The 21,356-nt window shown below is 44.9% G+C and overlaps 1 protein-coding gene across 1 annotated transcript in view; it reads right to left on the bottom strand.

Annotated features, from left to right (window-relative positions):
* XPOT (exportin for tRNA) overlaps positions 1-21,356 on the bottom strand; it is a gene marked incomplete in the record, with an annotated part of 105,671 nt that overhangs the window by 20,767 nt on the left and 63,548 nt on the right. The window contains 3 exon segments of the mRNA XM_077470090.1: positions 210-399; positions 767-1,052; positions 7,921-8,159. Coding sequence (XP_077326216.1) covers positions 210-399; positions 767-1,052; positions 7,921-8,159 — 715 coding nt within the window.

Below are 21,356 nucleotides of genomic sequence, written 5' to 3'. Positions count from 1 at the left end.
AGCAGTGGGAGCCAATGGCGACGTTAATGAGGTGGTGCGTTCCGGGCAGCCGAGAAACTCCTGCAACATTGCTGGATAGAGATGGGGCTCAGGTAAGTATTGGGGGGATGCCGCACATGCATTTTATCTTAATGCATATTATGCATTAAGATAAAAAACCTTCTGCCTTTACAACCACTTTAAAATTTCCCTTTGCTATATCTACTAACCCTGATTGGCAATGACCTCATTCATTCCACTTCCAGTAACTGTTTGGAGAAAGGCGAAATAGCTTCTTCGTAACATCTGCTTATCTAGAGCAGCAGACTGGTCATTTTCTTCTGAAGGGCGGGCTAGCACCTCAAAAATGGCATGAACAAGTGGCATGAAGACTTGCTGTAGGAAAGGTGACACTTGGGTCTATAAAGAGAAGTTAGATAAAGCAAATTAGTACAAGCTTTGCAACAACAAAAAATTGATACCCCTTATAGCTTGGCACATCTTTGTTATGGTGCAAATGTTTTAAAATGGGGGGGGGGGGGGGGGGAGTACTATACTATAAATGCAGGTTTTAAAATGAGTACACACAGGGGACTAGGAAGTATAAGATAGAATTTATATTTTCCAGTGACGATGGAAAAGACAGTGACGATGGAAAAGACAGTGACGATGGAAAAGACAGGTAAGCAGCAGGATCAAAGTGTCCGTGTGTGATAGCATCAATCATCCAGTTACGCTGGAGCCTGAGAGTTCCATGCAAGACACCAGACAACTCCTAAATTAATACCTTGAATTTGGCAGTGATTTGGTTGATAAGAGGAATGAATTCTTGCAAGTCCTTTGCTTCACAGTCTTTCAACATGTGTTCTGAAGCAGTAGGGATGAAAGGAAGCACTTCCTCCTCCAAACAGATGATCATACGATGAAGGAAAGTGCGGACACCACCTCTGAGAATTTCCTTTTGAACAGGACAACTTAGTGCAGGCAGGAAGCTCTGTAAACAGTCCAAATAAACCCCAGAACAGCCACACTGTTTCACGGTCTGTTTATTACTAAAAGCTTTACTTGTACGGCTGAAGAGGGGGAGAAAAAAAAAAAAAAAGAACATGTGTTAGTAGCCTGCAAAAATACTGTGACAACAGAAGAAAAAAAAATAAAATAAAAAAAAAATAAATCACATACAGGCCTGGGCCTCCATTATGGTCTCAATGTATTTCATTGGGATTTTTTGATAGACCAACACAAGTGGCACATAAAATTGTGAAGTGGAAGGAAAAACGATACATGGTGTTGGAATTTTTCTTACAAATATCTGAAAAGTGTGGCAGGCATTTGTATTTAGACCCCGAGTCAATACTTTGTAGAACCACCTTTGGGCATTTCTTTCTAGGTATGCCTCTACCAAGCTTTGCACAATTAGAGAGTGAAATCTTTGCACATTCTTTCCAAAATAGTCTTGCCACAGATTCTCAATTGGATTCAAGTCAGGACTGACTGGGCCATTCTAACATGTATACGCTTGGATCTAAACCATTCAAATTGTAGCTCTGGCTGTATTTTTAGGATTGTTGTTCTGCTGGAAGGTGAACCTCTGCCCCAGTCTCAAGTCTTTTGTAGACCAACAGGTTTTTCCATCAATTTATTCCCATCAACTCTGCCCTGCTTCCCTGTCCCCTCTTGAAGAAAAGCATCCCAACATGATGCTGCCACAACCACATTTCACGGTGGGGCTGGTGTGTTCAGAGTGATATGCAGTGATAGTTGTCCACCACACAAGCGTTTTGCTTTTAGACCAAAAAATTTACATTTTGGTCTCATCTGACCAGAGCAGCTTCTTCCACATGTTTGCTGTGTCCCAAACATGTCTTCTCGCAAACGGCAAATGGGACTACTTATGGCTTTCTTTCAACAAAGGCCTTCTTGCCACTCTTCTATAAAGGCCAGATTTGTGGAGAGCACGACTAAGGTCCCTTTCACATGAGCACCTCCGTCTTGCAGATTCTGCCTGCTCAGCAGGGCATCGCTCTGCTGACCTGTGCTGAGCGGGTGAATGACAGGTCCTGTCCGCTCGGCTGCGCAGAACAGACATGGACTCCCGCTCTCCTCTGTGGGGAAATAAGGTGGAAAACGAAATGCCTGTGCGTTTTCATCTAATCGACGGATGGAAAATAGGACCACCATCTGTCTGGATTTTGCAGGCAGGATCAGATCAAATGGCGGCACATGTCAGCGGACAACCTGACACTCAGCGCTCCATAGGAGGAGACTGAGATCCGATCAGGTCCACCTGAAAAACTGACAGGCGGACCTGATCTGAAAGCCCATGTGAAAGGACTCCAATAGTTGTCCTGTGGACAGATTCTCCCACCTGAGCTGTGGATCTCTGCAGTTCCTCCAGAGTTACCATGGGCCTCTTAACTGCTTTGATTAATGCTCTGCTTGCCCGGCCTGTCAGTTTAGGTGGGCGGGCATGTCTTGGTAGGTTTGCAGTTGTGCTATACGCCTTCCATTTTCAGATGATGGATTGAACAGTGCTCCATCAGATGTTCAAAGCTTGGGATATTTTTTTTTCTTATAACCTAACCCTGCTTTAAAAACTTTGCCACAATTTTATTCCTGACCTGTCTGGTGTGTTCCTTGGCCTTCATGCTGCCGTTTGTTCACGAAGGTTCTCTAACAAAAAAACTGAGCTCTTCACAGAACAACTATATTTATACTGAAATTAAAAATACACACCAATGGACTCTTTACCAATTAGGTGACTTTTGAAGGCAATTGGTTCCCCTTAATTATATTTTGGGGCATCAGAGTAAAGGGGGCTGAATACAAATGCACACCACACTTTTCAGATATTTGCAAAAAAAAAAAATATGTAAAGCCATTTATCATTTTCCTTACACATTACAATTTTATGTGCCACTTTGTGTTGGTCTATCACATAAAATCCCAATACATTTACCTTTTTGGTTGTAACATGACAATGGAAAATTTCAAGGTTTATGAATACTTATTCAACGCACGGTAGTTCTCAGTGGACTAAGTGTGCAGTCGTGCACTCGCAGTCCATTGACACGTCTTCCAGTTTTCTGAAAGCCTGTAGAGAGATGCAGGCAAAGAGACAAAAACGGTCTGCAGGAGCCAGTAAACAAAAAATAAAAACTTTTTTGCAAAAATACTGTATGTGCCTTTTTTCTTAAAAAAGTGAACTTAGGCTGCCCATACATGGTGCAAACAAGGACGATTTATGATTTTGCCAGGACATTCACGGGTTTTAGACCCATGTCCCAGTCTGTGGGCGTCCCGGGTAGAAACCCAAAAATCCTTTTTGTCCCAGGGAGGGACAGACTAGATCAAGGTATCCGATCCCACCTAAAAAAATAAAAATAAAAAAATAAAAAATGCTGAACCGCTCCACTGTCAGCCCATGCCACCCTCATAGTATGCTGGGTCGGCTGGAAGGGATGTAACAGCTTGCTACTAGCTAAGGAGATAGCAGGGGCTGCACTGCATCCTAGGAAATGAGTGCTTGGAGTCCAGAAGGCTCAGTCCTCACAGGTGTCAGCTGACTGAGATGGCTGCCTGCAGGGTGCTGCTGATGGTGTTCGTTCCCTCAGGCCTGAGGGCGCAGAGCTCAGAGGTGTCCATCATCCTGAATCCACTCTCTCCGCAAGCCTTAGTGCCGTACCCAGGAGGAGGGGAGGGATGCCATGGCCTTGGCTACACTAAAGGACACCATCAAGCAGAACGGGTGAGAGATACAAGCTGACCAGAGGAGGGAGGGACGGAGGGAGATCATAGAGAAGGTGTTGACAGGGATGGAGCTCTGCTAGATAAGGATGGCAGGAAAAGGTGGGAGCTCACTGCAGAGCTGATACCAAGAGGAGCTCCCATTGTTTGAGACACCTAATGAGGATGGAGCACTCATGACTAAGGTGATAACCAGGAGATAGTCTCCCTCTCAAGCTGTGTCACACACACACACATAATGCCAGCTGCAGAAGTCTAGGCAGCAGCTCACCCGCCCTGTATGCAGATCAGCCAATGCTCACACTGGTTAGGAAATGATTCCCCTCACTTGCTTTATTTATACTGCACACAGGACAGGTGAGCACACTGAATGATTAGACTTCTGGAAGAGCGTGACAGTGTTTTATTTGCAGTTGTTTCAGGAGAGCTCTTAGTGCCAGAGTCCTGTTTGGTCTGCATGATTTGTTTATTGCCTTTCAGGATTTAGGCTAGTCAAGCTTAGATCTTCACAGACTTAATTGACTTGCTGTGCTTGGCAAATGGACCGTTCGTAAGACCAAACTGTAGTCTGATCTCCTGCATCATGTCTGCAGTCTGACCATCTCCTGTATCATGTCCTTACACTATGACCGTCTCTGTGGTGTAGGATCTGGGCCTGCTGTCTCTCCATCCCTCGCTTTCCTTTTTTTCCCCTTCTTCCATCCCCAGCTCTTTCTTTCTCCCTCTCTTTAATCTCAGGCTAACCACACCCAATATTTAGTTTAAACCATGCCCATTTTTCGCTGCCACCAAGTCACACCCACAAATTAATGCCACACCCCTAATTAAAACAAGACTCCACATACATACAGAAAAAGCGTCCCTATAATTTTTTTTGCAGAATGTTGGCAACTATGGGGATGCTACAAGGATGCAGTAGGGCCAACACCTTGGTGAATAACCGAGCTGCAGACAAGAGGAAGCAGGGCAGAGGCATGAACTGGTAGGGACCCCAGATTAGCTGGAAAAGACGACATGTAGGTGCATGTCCTTGATATCCACAGAAGCTAAAAAGTCTGTCTGGTGAGAGGAGGCAACGACAGACCTAGTGGTTTCCATGCAGAATTTCTGAGCATCAATAAATACATTGAAAACTTTGAGATCCAAGAAGGGGCGGGTGCCCCCTTTAAGTTTGGTAATGGTGAACGGGTTGGATTCAATTCCCTTTTTGCATTTTTTTGTTGCAGAAGCCTGGAAAGCATTGCAGCAGTGATCAGCAGATCGCTGATGTCATGCAGACATGTCTGATGTCTTGCACACTGTCAGTGTATCAGCTTACCCATATATCCCGTACGGGTAAGCAGATACTGCCTGACAGGAAGACTCAATGAACTATCACAGCGCTACCACATGGACTTTCTGTCCCATAGCAAAACAGGAAGTGAAATCATTCACCAGGTACACTAGAAATAGAGGGGGGAAAAGTACTGGAACATGTTGCACCCTAAATAAAACCAAAAGGTGAACTTGGTCTTCAAGGTGTTAATTCACTTATACAGAAAAACTGTAAAAAAGTTGAACACCGGACAACCCTTTCCATCCCCTTGGACCCCCACTGTACTTACCTCTAGGGTGGCCAAGCTGTCACCAACCCTGCAGCCGGTCCAGAAATGTGAAATTCCTCTTCTGTGCAGTGTTTCTGGGAGAGATGAGATTGATTCTAATTGGCTAGTGCTGTCAAAGCAAATGGATCTGGTCAATCCCTGGAATCTTAAATTTGGGGACAGCTGGAGTGGCTGCAGGGGTGATGACAGCTCAGAGGGGACCAGGCTAGGGTGGTGGGGAGGTTGTCTGGTGTTAATTCACCTTTACATTTGGACCTTTATGCTTTAGTAACAAGCAAGAGTCAAACAATATTTTTCAGATAACACAATAGCAGTTTATACAGTGCCTTGAAAAAGTATCCATACCCCTTGAAAATTTTCCACATTTTGTCATGTTACAACCCAAAACGTAAATTTTATTGGGATTTTATGTGATAGACTAACACAATGGGGCACATAATTGTGAAGTGGAAAGAAAATGATAAATGGTTTTCCAAAATTTTTACAATTAAATATCTGAAAATTGTGGTGTGCATTTGTCGTCTTTACTCAGATACCCCTAACTAAAATCTAATGGAACAAATTGCCTTCAGAAGTCATCTAATTAGTAAATTGAGCCCATCTGTATGTAATGTAATCTCAGTATAAATGCAGATGTTCTGTGAATACCTCAGAGGTTTGTTAGAGAACCTTAGCGAACAAACCGCATCATGAAGGCCAAGGAACACACCAGACAGGCCAGGGATAAAGTTGTGGTGACGTTTAAAGCAGGGTTAGGTTATTAAAAAATAAATAATTGAGTATGGCACAACTGCAGACCTACCAAGACATGGCTGCCCACCTAAACCGACAGGCGCAAGGAGGGCATCAGAAGCAGCCAAGAGGCCCATTGTAATTCTGGAGGAGCTGCAGAGAGCCACAGCTCAGGTAGAAGAATCTGTCCACAGGACAACTATTAGTTGTACACTCCACAAATCTGGCCTTTATAGAAGAGTGGCAAAAGAAAGCCATTGTTGAAAGAACGCTATAAGAACTCCAGTTTGTGAGAAGCAATGTGGGGGACACAGCAAACATACGGAAGAAGGTGCACTGGTCAGATAAGACCAAAATTGAACTTCTTGGCCTAAAAGCAAAAACGCTATGTGTGGCAGAAACCCAACCATCACCAAAGCGAAACATGGTGGTGGCAACATCATGTTGTGGGGATGCTTTTTTTCAGCAGGGATAGGGAAGCTGGTCAGTTGATGGGAAGATGGATGGAGCCAAATACAAGGCAATCTTAGAAGAAAACCTGTTAGAGTCTGCAAAAGACTTGAGACTGGGGTGGAGGTTCACCTCCCAGCAGCACAACCCCCCCTAAACATACAGCCAGAGCTACAATGCAATAATTTAGATCAAAGCATATTCATGTGATAGAAAGACCCAGTCAAAGTCCAGACCTACATCCAATTGAGAATCTGTGGCAAGACTTGAAAATTACTGTTCAGACACACGTCATCCAATCTGACAGAGCTTAAGCTATTTTACAAAGAATGGGCAAAAATTCTACTCTAGATGTACGAAGCTGGTAGAGACATACCCAAACAGACATGTAGAGAAAGGCGGTTCTATAAAGTATTGACTCAGGGGGGCTAAATACAAATACATGCACACTTTTCACAGATTTGTAAAAAAAATTTAAAACCATTTATAAAATTTTCCCTCTACTTCAGTTATGTGCCACTTTGTGTTGGTCTATCACATAAAATCCCAATACATTTAAGTTTTTGGTTGTAACATGACAAAAATTTGGAAAATTTCAAGGGGGTACGAATACCTTTTCAAGGCTCTGTATAATATATTGTCAAAAGTATTGATGATGCCTGCCTTTACTTGCAATTTAATGGCATCACAGTCTTGGCCTGTAGGGTTCAATATTCAGTTGGTCCAACCTTTGCAGCTACAACAGCTTCAGCTCTTCTGGGAAGGCTGTCCACATATTTTAGGAGTGGGTCTATGGGAATGTTTGACCATTATTAAAGAAGTGCATTTGTGAGGTTAGGCACTGATGTAGACAAGGCGGCCTGGCTTGCAGTCTCCACTCCAATTCATCCCAAAGGTGTTTTACGGGTTGAGGTCAAAACTCTGCAGGCCAGTCAAGTTCCTCCACCCCAAACTCACTCATCCATGTGTTTATGGAACTTGCTTGGTCCTGAACTCCACCCGATAGAACACCTTTGTGATGAATTAGAACAGAGCCTGCGAGCCAGGCCTTCTCATCCAACATCAGTACCTGACCTCACAAATGTGCTTCTGGAAGAATTGGCAAACATTCCCATAGGCACACTCCAAAACCTTGTGGACAGCCTTCCCAGAAGAGTTAAAGCTATTATAGCTGCAAAGGGTGGGTCAACCCAATATTGAACCCTATGGACTAAGACTGGGAAGCCATTAAAGTTCATGTCCGTGTTAAGGCAGGCATCCCAATACTTTTGACAATAATGTATCTTAAAAGAAGTCTCTACCCATCGTTGGGTCATATGAGATTTTAAAGACAAGGCGTCACCCCAGCACATACGATCACAAGTATCATTTGAGTACAATATATGCAGGCATTACATTTTTAATCTACCTGGCAAACCCAACAGCATGATTAAGGCAATCTGCTAGAACCGTTTGTCTCGCTTCATCTTGCTCGACCATCAATTTTCCCAACAAAATTTTGAACTTTTCCATTAATCGATTCAATAGATTTCCCATCAGAATGCTTTTCCTCTCAGCTGGATAGTCACTGTTTACTATAAGAACACCTGCAGTTTCATATATGAAGAGCTGATCATCGCTGCTCAGCAAAGTCTGAAAACCATTTTCCTGAATAAAAGGAACAAGTGTTATTTCACATAACATATGGCAAACTGACAGTCCCAGAACATTACAGAGCTTTGAAACATGCATATACTTAACTAGGGTTCAGCATTTCCTTAAAAAAAGAAAAAAAAACACAATTTGACTTCCCTGTAAATGCTATATCGGAGTACAGGACACAAGCAAAATGTTCATAGAGCATTGGTTTTAGGGACATGCCCTCAGGTGATCGAACACAAGCAAGCTTTTGGAGGACACGTCCCCTGTGGTGTACCCCCATAACCCTTACCTTATTCTGAGAGTCCTCGGTTTTGTAGCAAACAAAGCAGAGTAAACCAAGGAATAGAAGAGAGGTGGTCCTATACTGTACACACAGATACAGAATTTACAGGTATTTTACAGGTCAAAATTCCTATGATCTTAAACTATACTGGACGCCGGCAACGTTCATACACCGTGGGACGTCCCCAGGCAATGGATATGAAGGGCGGGCAACAACTAGGCAAACGAAAACCGCCAACAGGCTAAAAATCAACAGGGGTAAAAGAAAGGAAGTGCAGAGTGCCACTGCAAGTGCTTTGCAGCCAAAAGTTGAAATCGCAGATGACTGGACGTCTACCTAATAAAACTTTCAGAAAGTATGAACAGAAGACCAGATGGACGGCTTTATTTAATTGAGCTACAGGAGCTTGGTTCCAAAATGCTCCGAAAGTTCCTACAGATCTGTTGAGCCGCTGTACAACAGTGCAGGAGGATGATTTTGTTTAAGAGCGTAAGCTCTATCAAGGTCCCTATCCACTGGTGGATTTTGAAGCAGGGTGACCCTTGCAAGGACCTGAGGAAAGAACAAAGAGGGAATCTGTAGCTTTTAGGTATACCCTAATGGTTGACTACATCCACAATTCCTTTAGATGCTTAGGAGCAGGGTAAAAGGATGGATGAATATTGTCCTCGGAAGAAAGGATTCTCTTTGGCACGAAGCAACCTAGTCATTGTGTGAGGAAAGGCTCTTTCCAGATAAGGGCCACCAATTCAAAGACAAGTGTGATAGGCATGCAACAACCAAAAAGGCTGCCTTGCTGGCAACAATATCCAGGGGAATATCCCCGAAAGGTTCAAAGATTGGTTTATGTAAGGCAGGGAGAACCAAACAAGGGTCCCAGGGAAGCACAGGGTGCTGCAAAGGAGGCCTGAAACAAGAACCACATTAAAAAGGTTTTTACCCAATGCCCCCTGACAACCCTCGTCCTCCCTCTCATCCCCCATACCTACCCTTCCTCACTCATCTTCTCTCTCTCCCCCTATGGCTTCTCCTCCCCACTCATCAGGTCTCATTTCCACCCACATATAACTAATACACCCAAATCAGGTTGTCAGCGGGTCTGACAAGCCTGAAAACATCCCCAAACACCTTCTATATCTACTTCGGAAAACCTATGACACCACAAACAATATCCACCCATTCTCATACAGAGATTTTCCCACACAACTGTAATCATCTCAAGAAACTAGCTCTACCTCAAAAACAGCTCTCTCCAAAAGCAAATCCCTCTGGGCCTACAAATTACATAAACTACTTACATTCACCATACAAGGTATGCTACCTGGCTGTTCCTCCTTAAGAACGCCATATCTTCTCCTCTACATACTTTTTGTTGCTACGGCAAGACTGAACGTTTAAGACAATATGTTGGTTTTGGTTTCCTGTATCTTCTCATGCCAACAGGCCTATGCAAAGTCTGTTTTTTCTTGTTCTCGTTTATACACACATTCGATTCTGTATGTATACCGTTTTCTTGTTGTCTTCAATAAAAATATTATGGAAAGTAAAAAGGTTTTTACAAGGGAATGCAAAGCCAGAGACCTTTGGAAAAGGATAGATAAGGCAGATATTTAAAAAAGGGCACATTTTTGATCAAGCCAAGTTTGTAGGAAGGCCAGATAGTGAGGTCACAAAATAATCTCTTGGAATGAATTGCCTGCAATCACACCAGACAAAACAAGACTTCCAAATTAGATAACAGATCTTCCTGAAAGTTTTTTCTTGCTTTCAGCAAGGTAGGAGTGAGACTCAGAAATCCCTCTATCTTTAAGACCTGGATTTCAACAGCCAAGTGGTTAAAGCCACAGCCTTTGAAGCAGGATGGAATAGAGGGTATGGAGGTAGCAGATCTGGCTTCTATGGAAGAAGCCTCTAGTTTTATGCTAAAAGTTAGGGTATGTCTGTATACCAGGTTTTTCCGGGCCAGTTTGGGGCGAAGCAGAATTCATACTCGAGGGAAGGCAGAAAATTAGCCTGAACTGAGACCAGCAGGAAATTAAAATATTTTAGTACAAGTCTAGAGGAAGTTGCATGTTGTTGAATCTGGGAGGTCATCTTTGGCATATCATATTGAACATTAATATCTGCAAGAAACCATAACCTTTAGTCTAAGTGGTGGAGGACAGCATTTCTGCCTGGGAGAGAATGGTTTGCTTATTTTTAAAAAGGCAGCCAGGCTCCCCGTGCCCCCTTGATGGTTGATATATATGCCACTGCCCCTGGACTGGATGTCCCATCAGAAGAGGGGTCCAGGGCTGCAGGGACAACCTGATTGCTCTGAGCTCCAAGATTTTGGTGGAGAGTTTGGTTTCCTCCCTTTATCATGTTGCCTAAACTGTGAAGGGTTGGAACACACCTTTTCAAGTTGTAAGGACTTTCCAGTGGTGAGGAAGGGCTTCCACAGTGATAGAGCTGGTGTGGTGACCCAAAGCCACCAAAAGAGGGAAGTTCCTGTTTGCTGAATAGGCACGTGGGTACGTTAAGGGAAATAACCTGCTTTTTCCATGCTACCAAAAAATGTTTTTTGTTGGAGAGTTCTCAAATGAAATTGGGCAAAATGAACTGCCTCAAGAGAGACAAAAAAAAGGCCTAGAACTCTTATAAAGCATTTCCTCAGTTGTCAAACTCGAAAAGAATTTTAATTTCTGGAACAAAAAAACTTTGTTTACGATGTGTCCATGACCAGACCCAAGTACTTCAGGTGAAGGGAAGGAAGGAGAACAGATCTGTAAACAGTGATCATGGAGCAGCTAAATTATCTTGTGAACATTTTCTGAGCACTGCGAAGGACATTAATCCCTCAGGAGGTCGTCATTAAGATATCCTGTGATGTGAATGTCCTCAGTTCTGTGAAGTGCAAGCAAGGGTGCCAAGACATTTGTGAAAAACCTGGGAACAGAGGATAGGGTGAAGGGCATTGCGTCAAAATTGGAAGTGGCTGCCTGCCACGGCAAAGCTTAGAAAACGCTTATGCAGTGAGTGAATGGGAACATGCAGCTAGGCATCTTGGATGGGCAATTACTGACCTTGCAGGTTCCATGTGGAATTTTGGAACATGAAGAAATTTGCTGAGGGATTTAGAAATCAGAATAGGATGGATGAATACTATGTTTGGGCTATGGTTCCTTGAACAGGATTGAGTAGAATCCTTTTAACCTGTCTTGTGGAGGTACTGGCACAATGACTCCTTGGGACAAGAGGTGGTTCAGGGCACCATGCAAATCCAACTGTCCATGATTTGAAAGAAAGCAGCTTTGAAGTGATTGAGATTGAACTCGATCTTGCACCCCTTTTGAACTGATTGAACCCATAGGTCTGGAACACTTGACTCAGAGGCAAACAGACATCTCCCACCCTTTGGAGTAAGGGAGCCCCTTCATTGCGAAGCAGGATACAAGCTTGTGCCTCAAAAGGAATGGCTGAATTTAGGTTTGGAAATTGACGTATATTTCCTTTATGGAAGTAAAATCTTCTCAATTTTGACCTATTGATGAATTGGTCAAGTGCCTCACCAAACTGAAGTGTTCCTTGGAAGAGCTTGCGTGTGAGACACCTTGTGCAGGCAGCTTCAACTGTCCAAGCTTTTAGCCATAAGATTTTGTGCATGTGAATGGAGATAGTAGACATTTACAGCATGGTTCCCGACATGTTAGGGCAGGGGTCTCAAACTGGTGGCCCTCCAGCTGTTGCGAAACTACAAGTCCCATGAGGCATTGCAAGGCTGACAGTTACAAGCATAACTCCCACAGGCAGAGGCATGATGGGACTTGTAGTTTCACAACAGCTGGAGGGCCGCCAGTTTGAGACCCCTGTGTTAGGGCATCCACAAAAAAACTAATTGCTGTAAATGCTCTTAAACAGCACGGTCCAGAAATTTGAACCCCAAAATGGGCATGGACACAGAGGAGAGTCAGGTTGTAAAATGCCAAGACTTTTGAGGCGGCGGTGAGATTTTCAATATAAGCAAGCATATATGGTAAAGTGCCTTATATAGTAACAATCTGGGTTGACAGAAATCTTCTGCAGATTTCTCCAATACTGTCTCATTAGCCACTTCATTCTCTTAAAGTGGTTGTATAGTTATTTTTTAACTTTTACCTACAGGTAAGCCTATAATAAGCCTTATCTGCAGGTAAAGAGAATATCTCCTAAACTTGTATGGTTCCCCTTGCAATGAGCCACCGACTTCAGCGGCGCATGCGCTCCAGGGATTCTCTGCTGAAGGTCCGGCAGCCGCCAGACCTTGCAGGAAAGAAGTCTCCCACGTGCGTGCGTGGGAGTGACGACATTGCGGCTCCAGACACTCAGTCCCGGAGCCGCAAAACCTGGAAGACATGCTGAGGCAAAATGTCAGCTCCCTCAGCGTGGACCGGGTGAGATACAGACGTCTTGTTCCAAGATAAGTATTTCATAATGAGATAGTATGCGGTGCATACCATCTCATTATGCCTTTTTCTACAGTTGTAGAAAAAAAAAAAAAAAAAAAAGTCAGCGGGGTTACTATCGCTTTAAGTTTGAATCGTCTTAGACCGACATATTGGGATAGGACTTCAGTTGTGAAACAGAAGTAGGAAAACAGGCGGAGAGTTTCTATGCCCCAGACTGTATTAAGGCCGTAACGCTATCCAAGGAAATGTGACACGGATGCAGAAAAGTCTGCTTTATGCCCCGTACACACGTTCCGATTATCGGACCACAAAAGTCGCTTTGGGACAGATCGTTCGATAATCTGATTAGGGCTGCAACTAACGATTATTTTCATAATCGATTAGTTGGCTGATTATTGTTTCGATTAATCGGTTAATAACCTTAATTAAAAAAAGTGGGTCAAATTGACGTTCATTTTCAACCACAGTGATGGGAAAATTTAGAAATAATAGAAAACTTCTTAGTCAAAGGAATTTTCAGACAGTGTATGTGGTTTTCGTTCAGATATTACATTCATTTTAAAAACAAGTGAAAATTTCAACCAAAATTCTTTCATTCAGCGAATGTACAAAGATTTTTAGTCTGAATATTCTCATCTGAAAATTTATCTGCGTGGCTAGCATAAGGCTCGGTACACACCTATGCAGTTTGCTTTTGATCTGTTTCTGCAGTGCCCTTTGCTGTGCGTTTTGATTTTTGCGCACGTGATTTTACTGCAATTTGCATTTTTGCATTTTTTGGGCAGATTAAAAAACACAAATTGCTGCAAAATGCATTACATGCTTTTCTGCAGCTTTTCCATTGAAGTATATTGAACCAATAAAGAACCATTTTGCATTAAAAGTCCCTGACCCTTTCAGATATGAACGTGTCCCATAGGAAACCATGTAAATGAACATAGATTTGAACCAGATCTAAGACGTTTAGTAACATAATGGGGTTAAAAAAACTAAAATGAGCCCTTTATAGTAGAAAAAGCAGATAATCACTACTGTAAGGGGATCATTTTTTTTACTGTAGAACAGTGAAAGTAGCGATTATTTGCTCTTTGTATTATAAAGGGCTCATTTTAGGTTTTTTTAACCCATTATGTTACTGGCCGATTAATTATGAAAATAGTAATCGATTAATTTCATAATCGATTAGTTGTCGATTAATCGATTCGTTGTTTCAGCCCTAAATCTGATCGTTAGTACGCAGCTTTCGACAGCCGATCACAACAGTCTGTCCAACCAAATCTGAAGGGACAAACGGGAAAACTTTGGTCGGATGACAGCCCATCATACGACAATCGTGTAGTCAGTACAGTATGCGTCTGATAAAAGTAGTTTGGCAAACACCACGCATGATCGGAAATGCGAAAATAAACCAGAAGGAAACACGGGTCACACGTATTTGACATCATTTAAAATACGTAGCTACGCACAAAGGAAGATTTTTCCAGAATCGTACGACAAAAATCTTACATACATTTTGCACTGTTATATTCGATCTTAGTTGTATGCAACAAAATGTGACCGATCTGTCTTACGATAACCGGAACGTGTGTACGGTGCATTCGTCAAACTGGCTGCTTGTTGCGCTCCTAAAGTAAAGCCAGAATTCAGATGCCAAGACCGATGTTAAAACCGGTTCTAACTCCAGTGCATGGAACACATCACTCTAAGGTTGTCTGTTGCGAGAGCCCTTGGCAGAGCAAGTGTTGGCCTGCAATCTTAAATTGGCTCCCCTAGCTACATGTGAGTATTCTGATTGTTTTACTCATGGGATAGAATCTTGGAGACAGGCAAGCGTGTCTGGAAGCAGGAAGGAGAAGAAGTCTATCACTTTTAGACACTAGCAAAAAATAAACAATGAAAACGCAGAGAGTGGGGTATGGTTATAAGGGATGCACCCCATGGGATCAAGTCCTCAAAAGCTTGCCAGTGTTCAATCACCTGAAAGTGAGCGCCTACCACCCATGCTATAGGAACATGTTACATGTCCTATACAATTAAGATAGTTTAAAAAAATAGGATTTTGTACTCAACGTAAAATCCTTTTCTCTGAAGTTCATTGAGGGACACAGCATCTTCATCTTGACCTTAGGGTTATATCCCCCTTTTAGGAGAGGACTAGGTAGAACATGTTAAAAACAGCAAAACTGAACAGTACTGCCCAGGGGGCGGTCATACTGGCTATAACCCCTCACACTGCATCCAGCACATCAGTTCGTCAAAAGCAGTACAAACAGAAATAGGAGGGGTGGGTGCTGTGTCCGTCAATGAACTTCAGAGAAGGATTTTACTGTGACTACAAAAATCCTACTTTCTCCTTCATTGACAGACACAGCATCTTCATCTTAGGGATTTCCTTAAGCAGTGTAAAAAAAATAATAAAGTGGGAACAGCAAGAAAATAACTCCACCCATAACAACCAGAGCTCCTCAACGGAGGAGTTGCAATCTTAAACAGCCGCCTGCCAAACCTTGCGGGTGAAGCAAGCATCCAAACATGCGCTCACATCAACCTTGTAAAATTTAGTGAAAGTGTAAACGGACAATCAGGTCGCCGCCTTACACACCTGAGAAACAGACGCTTGATGTCGGAAAGCCCAAGAGGCACCAAATGCCCTGGTGGAATGTGCCGTGACAGGAAAGGGAGGCGCCCGCCCCCTTATGGCATAAGTCTGAATCACAATCTGTCTGAACCACAGAGAAATGGTAGCTGATGAGACCACAGGCCCTTCTTCGGAACAGCCGCCGATACAAACAGTGAGTACGACCTCCGAAAAGGAGCCGTAGCAAACAGATACACCCACAGAGCCCAGACCACGTCCAAGGAATGCAATGGGAGCATAAATCAGCCATACCCCCATGGAGCCACCAACGCGTCTGCCCAGGGATCTTTGGACCTGGCCACAAACCTCTGTACCTTCCGATTGAGTCAAGAGGCCAGGAGATACACATCTGGCACGCCCCACCTTAGGCAAAGGAGCCAAAATACATCGGCTCCTTTCCCTAAGCGACCATTCCCCTTGGTCCAGTATCTGACGATTTAGGTAGTCCGCTTGCCAGTTTTTTTACGTTCAGAATGTACACGGCCGACAGAGCCGGCGCACGCCACTCTCCCCACCGCAGGATGTGAACAACCTCCAGTGCTGCAGCCGAGCTCCTTGTTCCTTAGTGGTTGACATACGCCACAGCCGTGGTGTTGTCCGACTGGATCCTGACCGGATGCCCCTGCAGCCTCTGTGACCATGTGGAGAGGCACCGCCTGATGCACGCTGATTGACAGGCGGGATTCTTCCTGCATCCAGCGACCCTGGGCCGACTGTATGCCCCAAACTCCTCCCAGCCGGTCAGGCTGGTGTTCGTTGTGATCACCATCCAATGAATAGGAAGGAACGACTTCCCAGACCGAAGGGCCGGCGAGCTCAGCCCCCAGAGCAGGGAATCCCTGACTGGCTGGCTCATCTGAATTTGACAAATCAGGGACAATGGAGATTTGTCCCATTTGGACAGGATCTCCTTTTGCAAGACTCAAGTGTGGAATTGAGCATACGGTACCACCTCAAAAGAGGCTACCATGAGACCCAGGACTCGCACGAATAAACGTGACGACCACCTGCGGGACACCAACAATTTACCGCAGTTTGAAGAGTCTGCAGCTTGTCCGAACAGAGAAAGACTCTCGCCTCTGAGGAGTCCAGAAGCAAGCCCAGGTACTCCAGGTGTTGAGTCGGCACCAACACCGACTTCTGTAAGTTCGGTACCCAAACTCCCGAAGAGTTTGCATGGTGATTGCCAGATCCTCCCTTAATTCTGAGGCGGAAGCTGCCCTCAGAAAGAGGTCCGGGTAACCCACGATTGCGATCCCTCGCTGCCTTAGCAAGACCAAAATTGGGGCTAGCACCTTGGTAAAGACCATCGGTGCCCACTTTCCCCATTCCTGTTCATAATCTCCCTAGAACCCCTACTACAAGACATTAGGCTTAACCCGTATATTAGAGGACTCGAAACAAGCACATACCACCATAAAATTGCCGCGTATGCGGGCGACCTGCTGTTTTACATCTCAAACCCACATACCTCACTCCCAGTCCTATTGTCAGCAATACGCCAATATGGGATGCTCTCAGATTTTAAAATTAACCTCCAAAATTCAGAGGCACTGAATGTCTCTAACTCCTAGCTCTCAGGCTTCCCTTAGTGAAAACTTTGCCTTCCATTGGGCGCCTCAAGCCATCAAGTACTTAGGTACAAAGATCCCCTCTGACTTGCACCTTATCTACCGACTCAATTTTCAACCACTCCTAGATGCTTTCTCCTCGGACCTTGACAGATGGAGGGGCCTGGCGGTCTCCTGGTTTGGAAGGTGCAATATATTAAAGATGAACGTCATGCCAAGATTGCTCTACCTCTTACAAGCGCTACCAGTAAAAATTCCACGGAACTTTCTCCATAGGCTGCGCTCAATCTTTATTAAATATGTCTGGCACGGCAAACCCCCGCGATTCAAAAGTTCGCTATTACAACGATCAAAACTCAGAGGAGGGACCAGCCTCCCCTACCCAGCCTTGTATTGCACAGCAGACCACATGAACAGAGTAGTGGACTGGTGCAGGCATGAACCATACAAGTTATGGGTCGGTCTGGAACAAGATTCAGTGCCGCTTCCTCTTGAAGGCTTGCCATGGAGCAGAGCTGGATCTTCCAGATTCTCCCTTTCCCATCCGTTAATTGAGTCCACTTTGCAAAAGCTTCAGATACTTTAGAATAGCAGAGACGTACCAGTTTTCCCTCCCCGCTGACACCTATAATTGGACACCCAGCCTTCTTGCAGGGTCTGACAAGTCCCTCCGGCTCCACCCGGAGCGGGGACTAGTCAGAGCCTCCTCTTTTTGCGGTCCCTCGGAATGGAGTGACCCTTCAAATATATATCCTAGCTTTACCTCCTCTGGGAAGATGGAAGATATTACAACTTGCGCACTTTCTCAGATCCCTTCCGGATATTGAGGGTTTCCACAGACAACTTACACCCTTTGAAGAACTATGCCTGGGAGAGGAGCCAATACAGAAATCCCTCTCTTGCTCTTACAATATCTTGCTGACCCATACATCCCTACATGATCCCCCGTATTTGGAGGAAGTGGGAGAGAGATCTTATTATAGAGTTCACAGAAGATCAAAAAAAAAATAATAATAATCAAATCCTCTTTTGCACATAAGTCCTCCCTATGTAGCAGGTATCAAGAAATTACCTACAAAGTACTGACCTGGTGGTACAGGACCCCCTCGGTACTAGCATCCATTTTGCCGGGTCATTGCCCCCTATGTTGGAGATGTGGCACACACAATGGCACATTGCTCCACATTTTCTGGGAATGCACAATTTTTACCCCCTTTTGGAGACAGGTATTAGGAATCATTTACAAACTAACGGATGTGGATCTTCAAGACAACCCAGCGGCAATACTACTGAACCTAACTCCAATGTCCAGTAAGCGCCATTGTAAATCACTATTGAAGCACCTCCTGAATAGAGCCAGGGCGTGTATTCCCAGTATGTGGAAGCAGCGGTCCCCTCCGACAGTGACGCAGTGGTTTGCTAGGATATGCTACATTCAGCAGATGGAGCGCCTCACAGTTGCTTTGGGGGAAAGGGAGGAAGAACACAATGCACGTTGGACACATTGCCCTTACCCCTCTATCGCTTTCCCCTCCTAATTTCAGTGACCCCAACGGTGTCACTCACCCTTTCTTCCCATAAATAAGAAAAACTCCTGGTTTGCGATACCCCATTTTGGTACCATTCCCATGTTTATAGGAGTGAGCGCTATATGTTAAAGAAAAAGACGACTTAGATGCAGCTAATTCAAATATCTTACCTTGATATCTGACCAATAGGAATACATTTGTCTTGCCCCTTGCAGGGTCTCCCTCCACACAGATGGTCATACTAAAATAAGCAACACAGGTCTATTGGTAATATGTTCAGTTTAAGTTGATATTTCCTGCCGGGCAGAAGGCTACTCTTGCTGGCATAGTGGATCTGCTAGTTAAATCAGGTTGAACTCTACCAATATGTTATGCGAAATAGTTGATTACTATTACAGCATTATAAAACAGACTTGTTTGTGTTGCTACGAATACCTAACTACAGTTAGATGATTGTTTTTGTCGTTTTTATGGCATATTTGTGTATTCAGCATTCCTTAAAGATAAAAAAAAAAAAAAAAAAAAAAAAGACCCTCGGTGCCAACGCCAGGCCAAGAGGGAGAGCTACAAATTGGTAGTGCTCGTCCCAGAGCGCAAATCACAAAAACCTCTGATGCTTGATACATGTAGACATGCAAGTATATGTCCTTGATGTCCAGAAATGCCAAAAATCCCTGGAGTGCAGCGACCACTGAGCGAACCGATTCCATCCTGAACCTTTATACTTTCACAAAGTTGTTGAGGGCCTTGCGATCCAGGACTGGGTGGACCCCTTCCTTCTTTGGGACTACAAACAGATTGGAGTAGAATCCCTGAAACCTTTCTGGTGTCGGTACAGGCACCAGTCCTGTACTGCCCCGAACAGGGCTTCCCGACGAGCCGGAAGATGAAGGTTGTAAGGGGGAAAAAAAAATAAAAAATCTGTTTGGTGGACAAGAAAAACTATCTTGTATCCTGGTGAAACCAGTGCGCGGTCCCACTGGTCGGAAAGTAGGGAGGTCCACCGAGCTGCAAACTCCCTTCATGCGGTAACAGATTTTATCACAGGCTTGTTCGGCTTGTGAAACCAGGGACGCTTTTGTCCCTCAGCGGGCACCTTGTCAGACTGGGAACGATTGACTGCCGACCCGGGCGTAAAAAAAATAAAACGATTCTAAGCGGAAAAGGAGGGCCCTTGCCTACGGTATGGCTCCTTCCCTTTTCTGGGCTGTGGGAGCAACGTACACTTAACCCCAGTAACATTCTTAATGTCATCCAGCGAGGCTCCAAATAGCCTCTCTCCCTGGAAGGGCAAATCCTCCAGTGCTTTCTTAGATGCCTGGTTCCGCAGACCAGCATTTCAGCCAAACCAGGCGACGTAACACTACTGCTAAGGCCTCATGCACACGAGACGCAGATGAAACCTCTGTTAAAAAAAAGCTGAAATGCGCGTTTAGAAACGCGCGTTTTGCCGCGTTTAGACGCGTTTGCGTTTAAACGCGTTTATAAAGATAACATCATGTAGAACCTCCCCAAGCTCTCAAAGCATTTTTTTTAACTATTTCTGCTATTTTGATCAGAGTGAGCAGCAGCAGCATAGAGAGCAGTTGTACACTTGCATTTGCCGTGTCACTTGCCACGGCACCTGCCACAAGTTGTGGATTGTCCACTTGCCACGTCACTTGCCACAAGTTGGGGATTGTCCACTTGCCACATCACCTGCCACGTCACCTGCCACAAATTGTGGATTGTCCACTTGCCACATCACCTGCCACATCACCTGCCACGTCACTTGCCACGAGATGTGGATTGTCCACTTTCCACGTCATCTGCCATGCCACCTGCCACAAGCTGTGGATTGTCCACTTGCCACGTCACCAGCCACATCACCTGCCACAAGTTGTGGATTGTCTACTTGCCGCGTCACTTGCCACATCACCTGCCACGTCACTTGCCACGTCACCTGCCACAAGTTGTGGATTGTTCACCTGCCACGTCACCTGCCACGTCACCTGCCACGTCACCTGCCACGTCACCTGCCACAAGTTGTGGATTGTCCACTTGCCACGTCACTTGCCACAAGCTGTGGATTGTCCACTTGCCACATCACTTGCCACGTCACCTGCCACAAATTGTGGATTGTCCACTTGCCACATCACCTGCCACATCACCTGCCACGTCACTTGCCACGAGATGTGGATTGTCCACTTTCCACGTCATCTGCCATGCCACCTGCCACAAGCTGTGGATTGTCCACTTGCCACGTCACCAGCCACATCACCTGCCACAAGTTGTGGATTGTCTACTTGCCGCGTCACTTGCCACATCACCTGCCACGTCACTTGCCACGTCACCTGCCACAAGTTGTGGATTGTTCACTTGCCACGTCACCTGCCACGTCACCTGCCACGTCACCTGCCACAAGTTGTGGATTGTCCACTTGCCACGTCACTTGCCACAAGCTGTGGATTGTCCACTTGCCACATCACTTGCCACGTCACCTGCCACAAGTTGTGGATTGTCCACTTGCCACGTCACTTGCCACAAGCTGTGGATTGTCCACTTGCCACATCACTTGCCACGTCACCTGCCACGTCACTTGCTACGTCACCTGCCACAAGTTTTGGATTGTCCACTTGCCACGTCACTTGCCACGTCAGCTGCCACGTCACTTGCCACGAGATGTGGATTGTCCACTTTCCACGTCATCTGCCATGCCACCTGCCACAAGCTGTGGATTGTCCACTTGCCACGTCACCAGCCACATCACCTGCCA

The sequence above is a fragment of the Lithobates pipiens genome, unplaced genomic scaffold (genome assembly GCF_037356315.1).
Source record: "Lithobates pipiens isolate NorthernLeopardFrog02 unplaced genomic scaffold, aLitPip1_a1.2 Scaffold_8, whole genome shotgun sequence".
Taxonomy (NCBI): Eukaryota; Metazoa; Chordata; class Amphibia; order Anura; family Ranidae; genus Lithobates; species Lithobates pipiens.
Note: the sequence above shows the minus strand (reverse complement) of the source record. Positions and strands in the feature narration are given on the sequence as shown.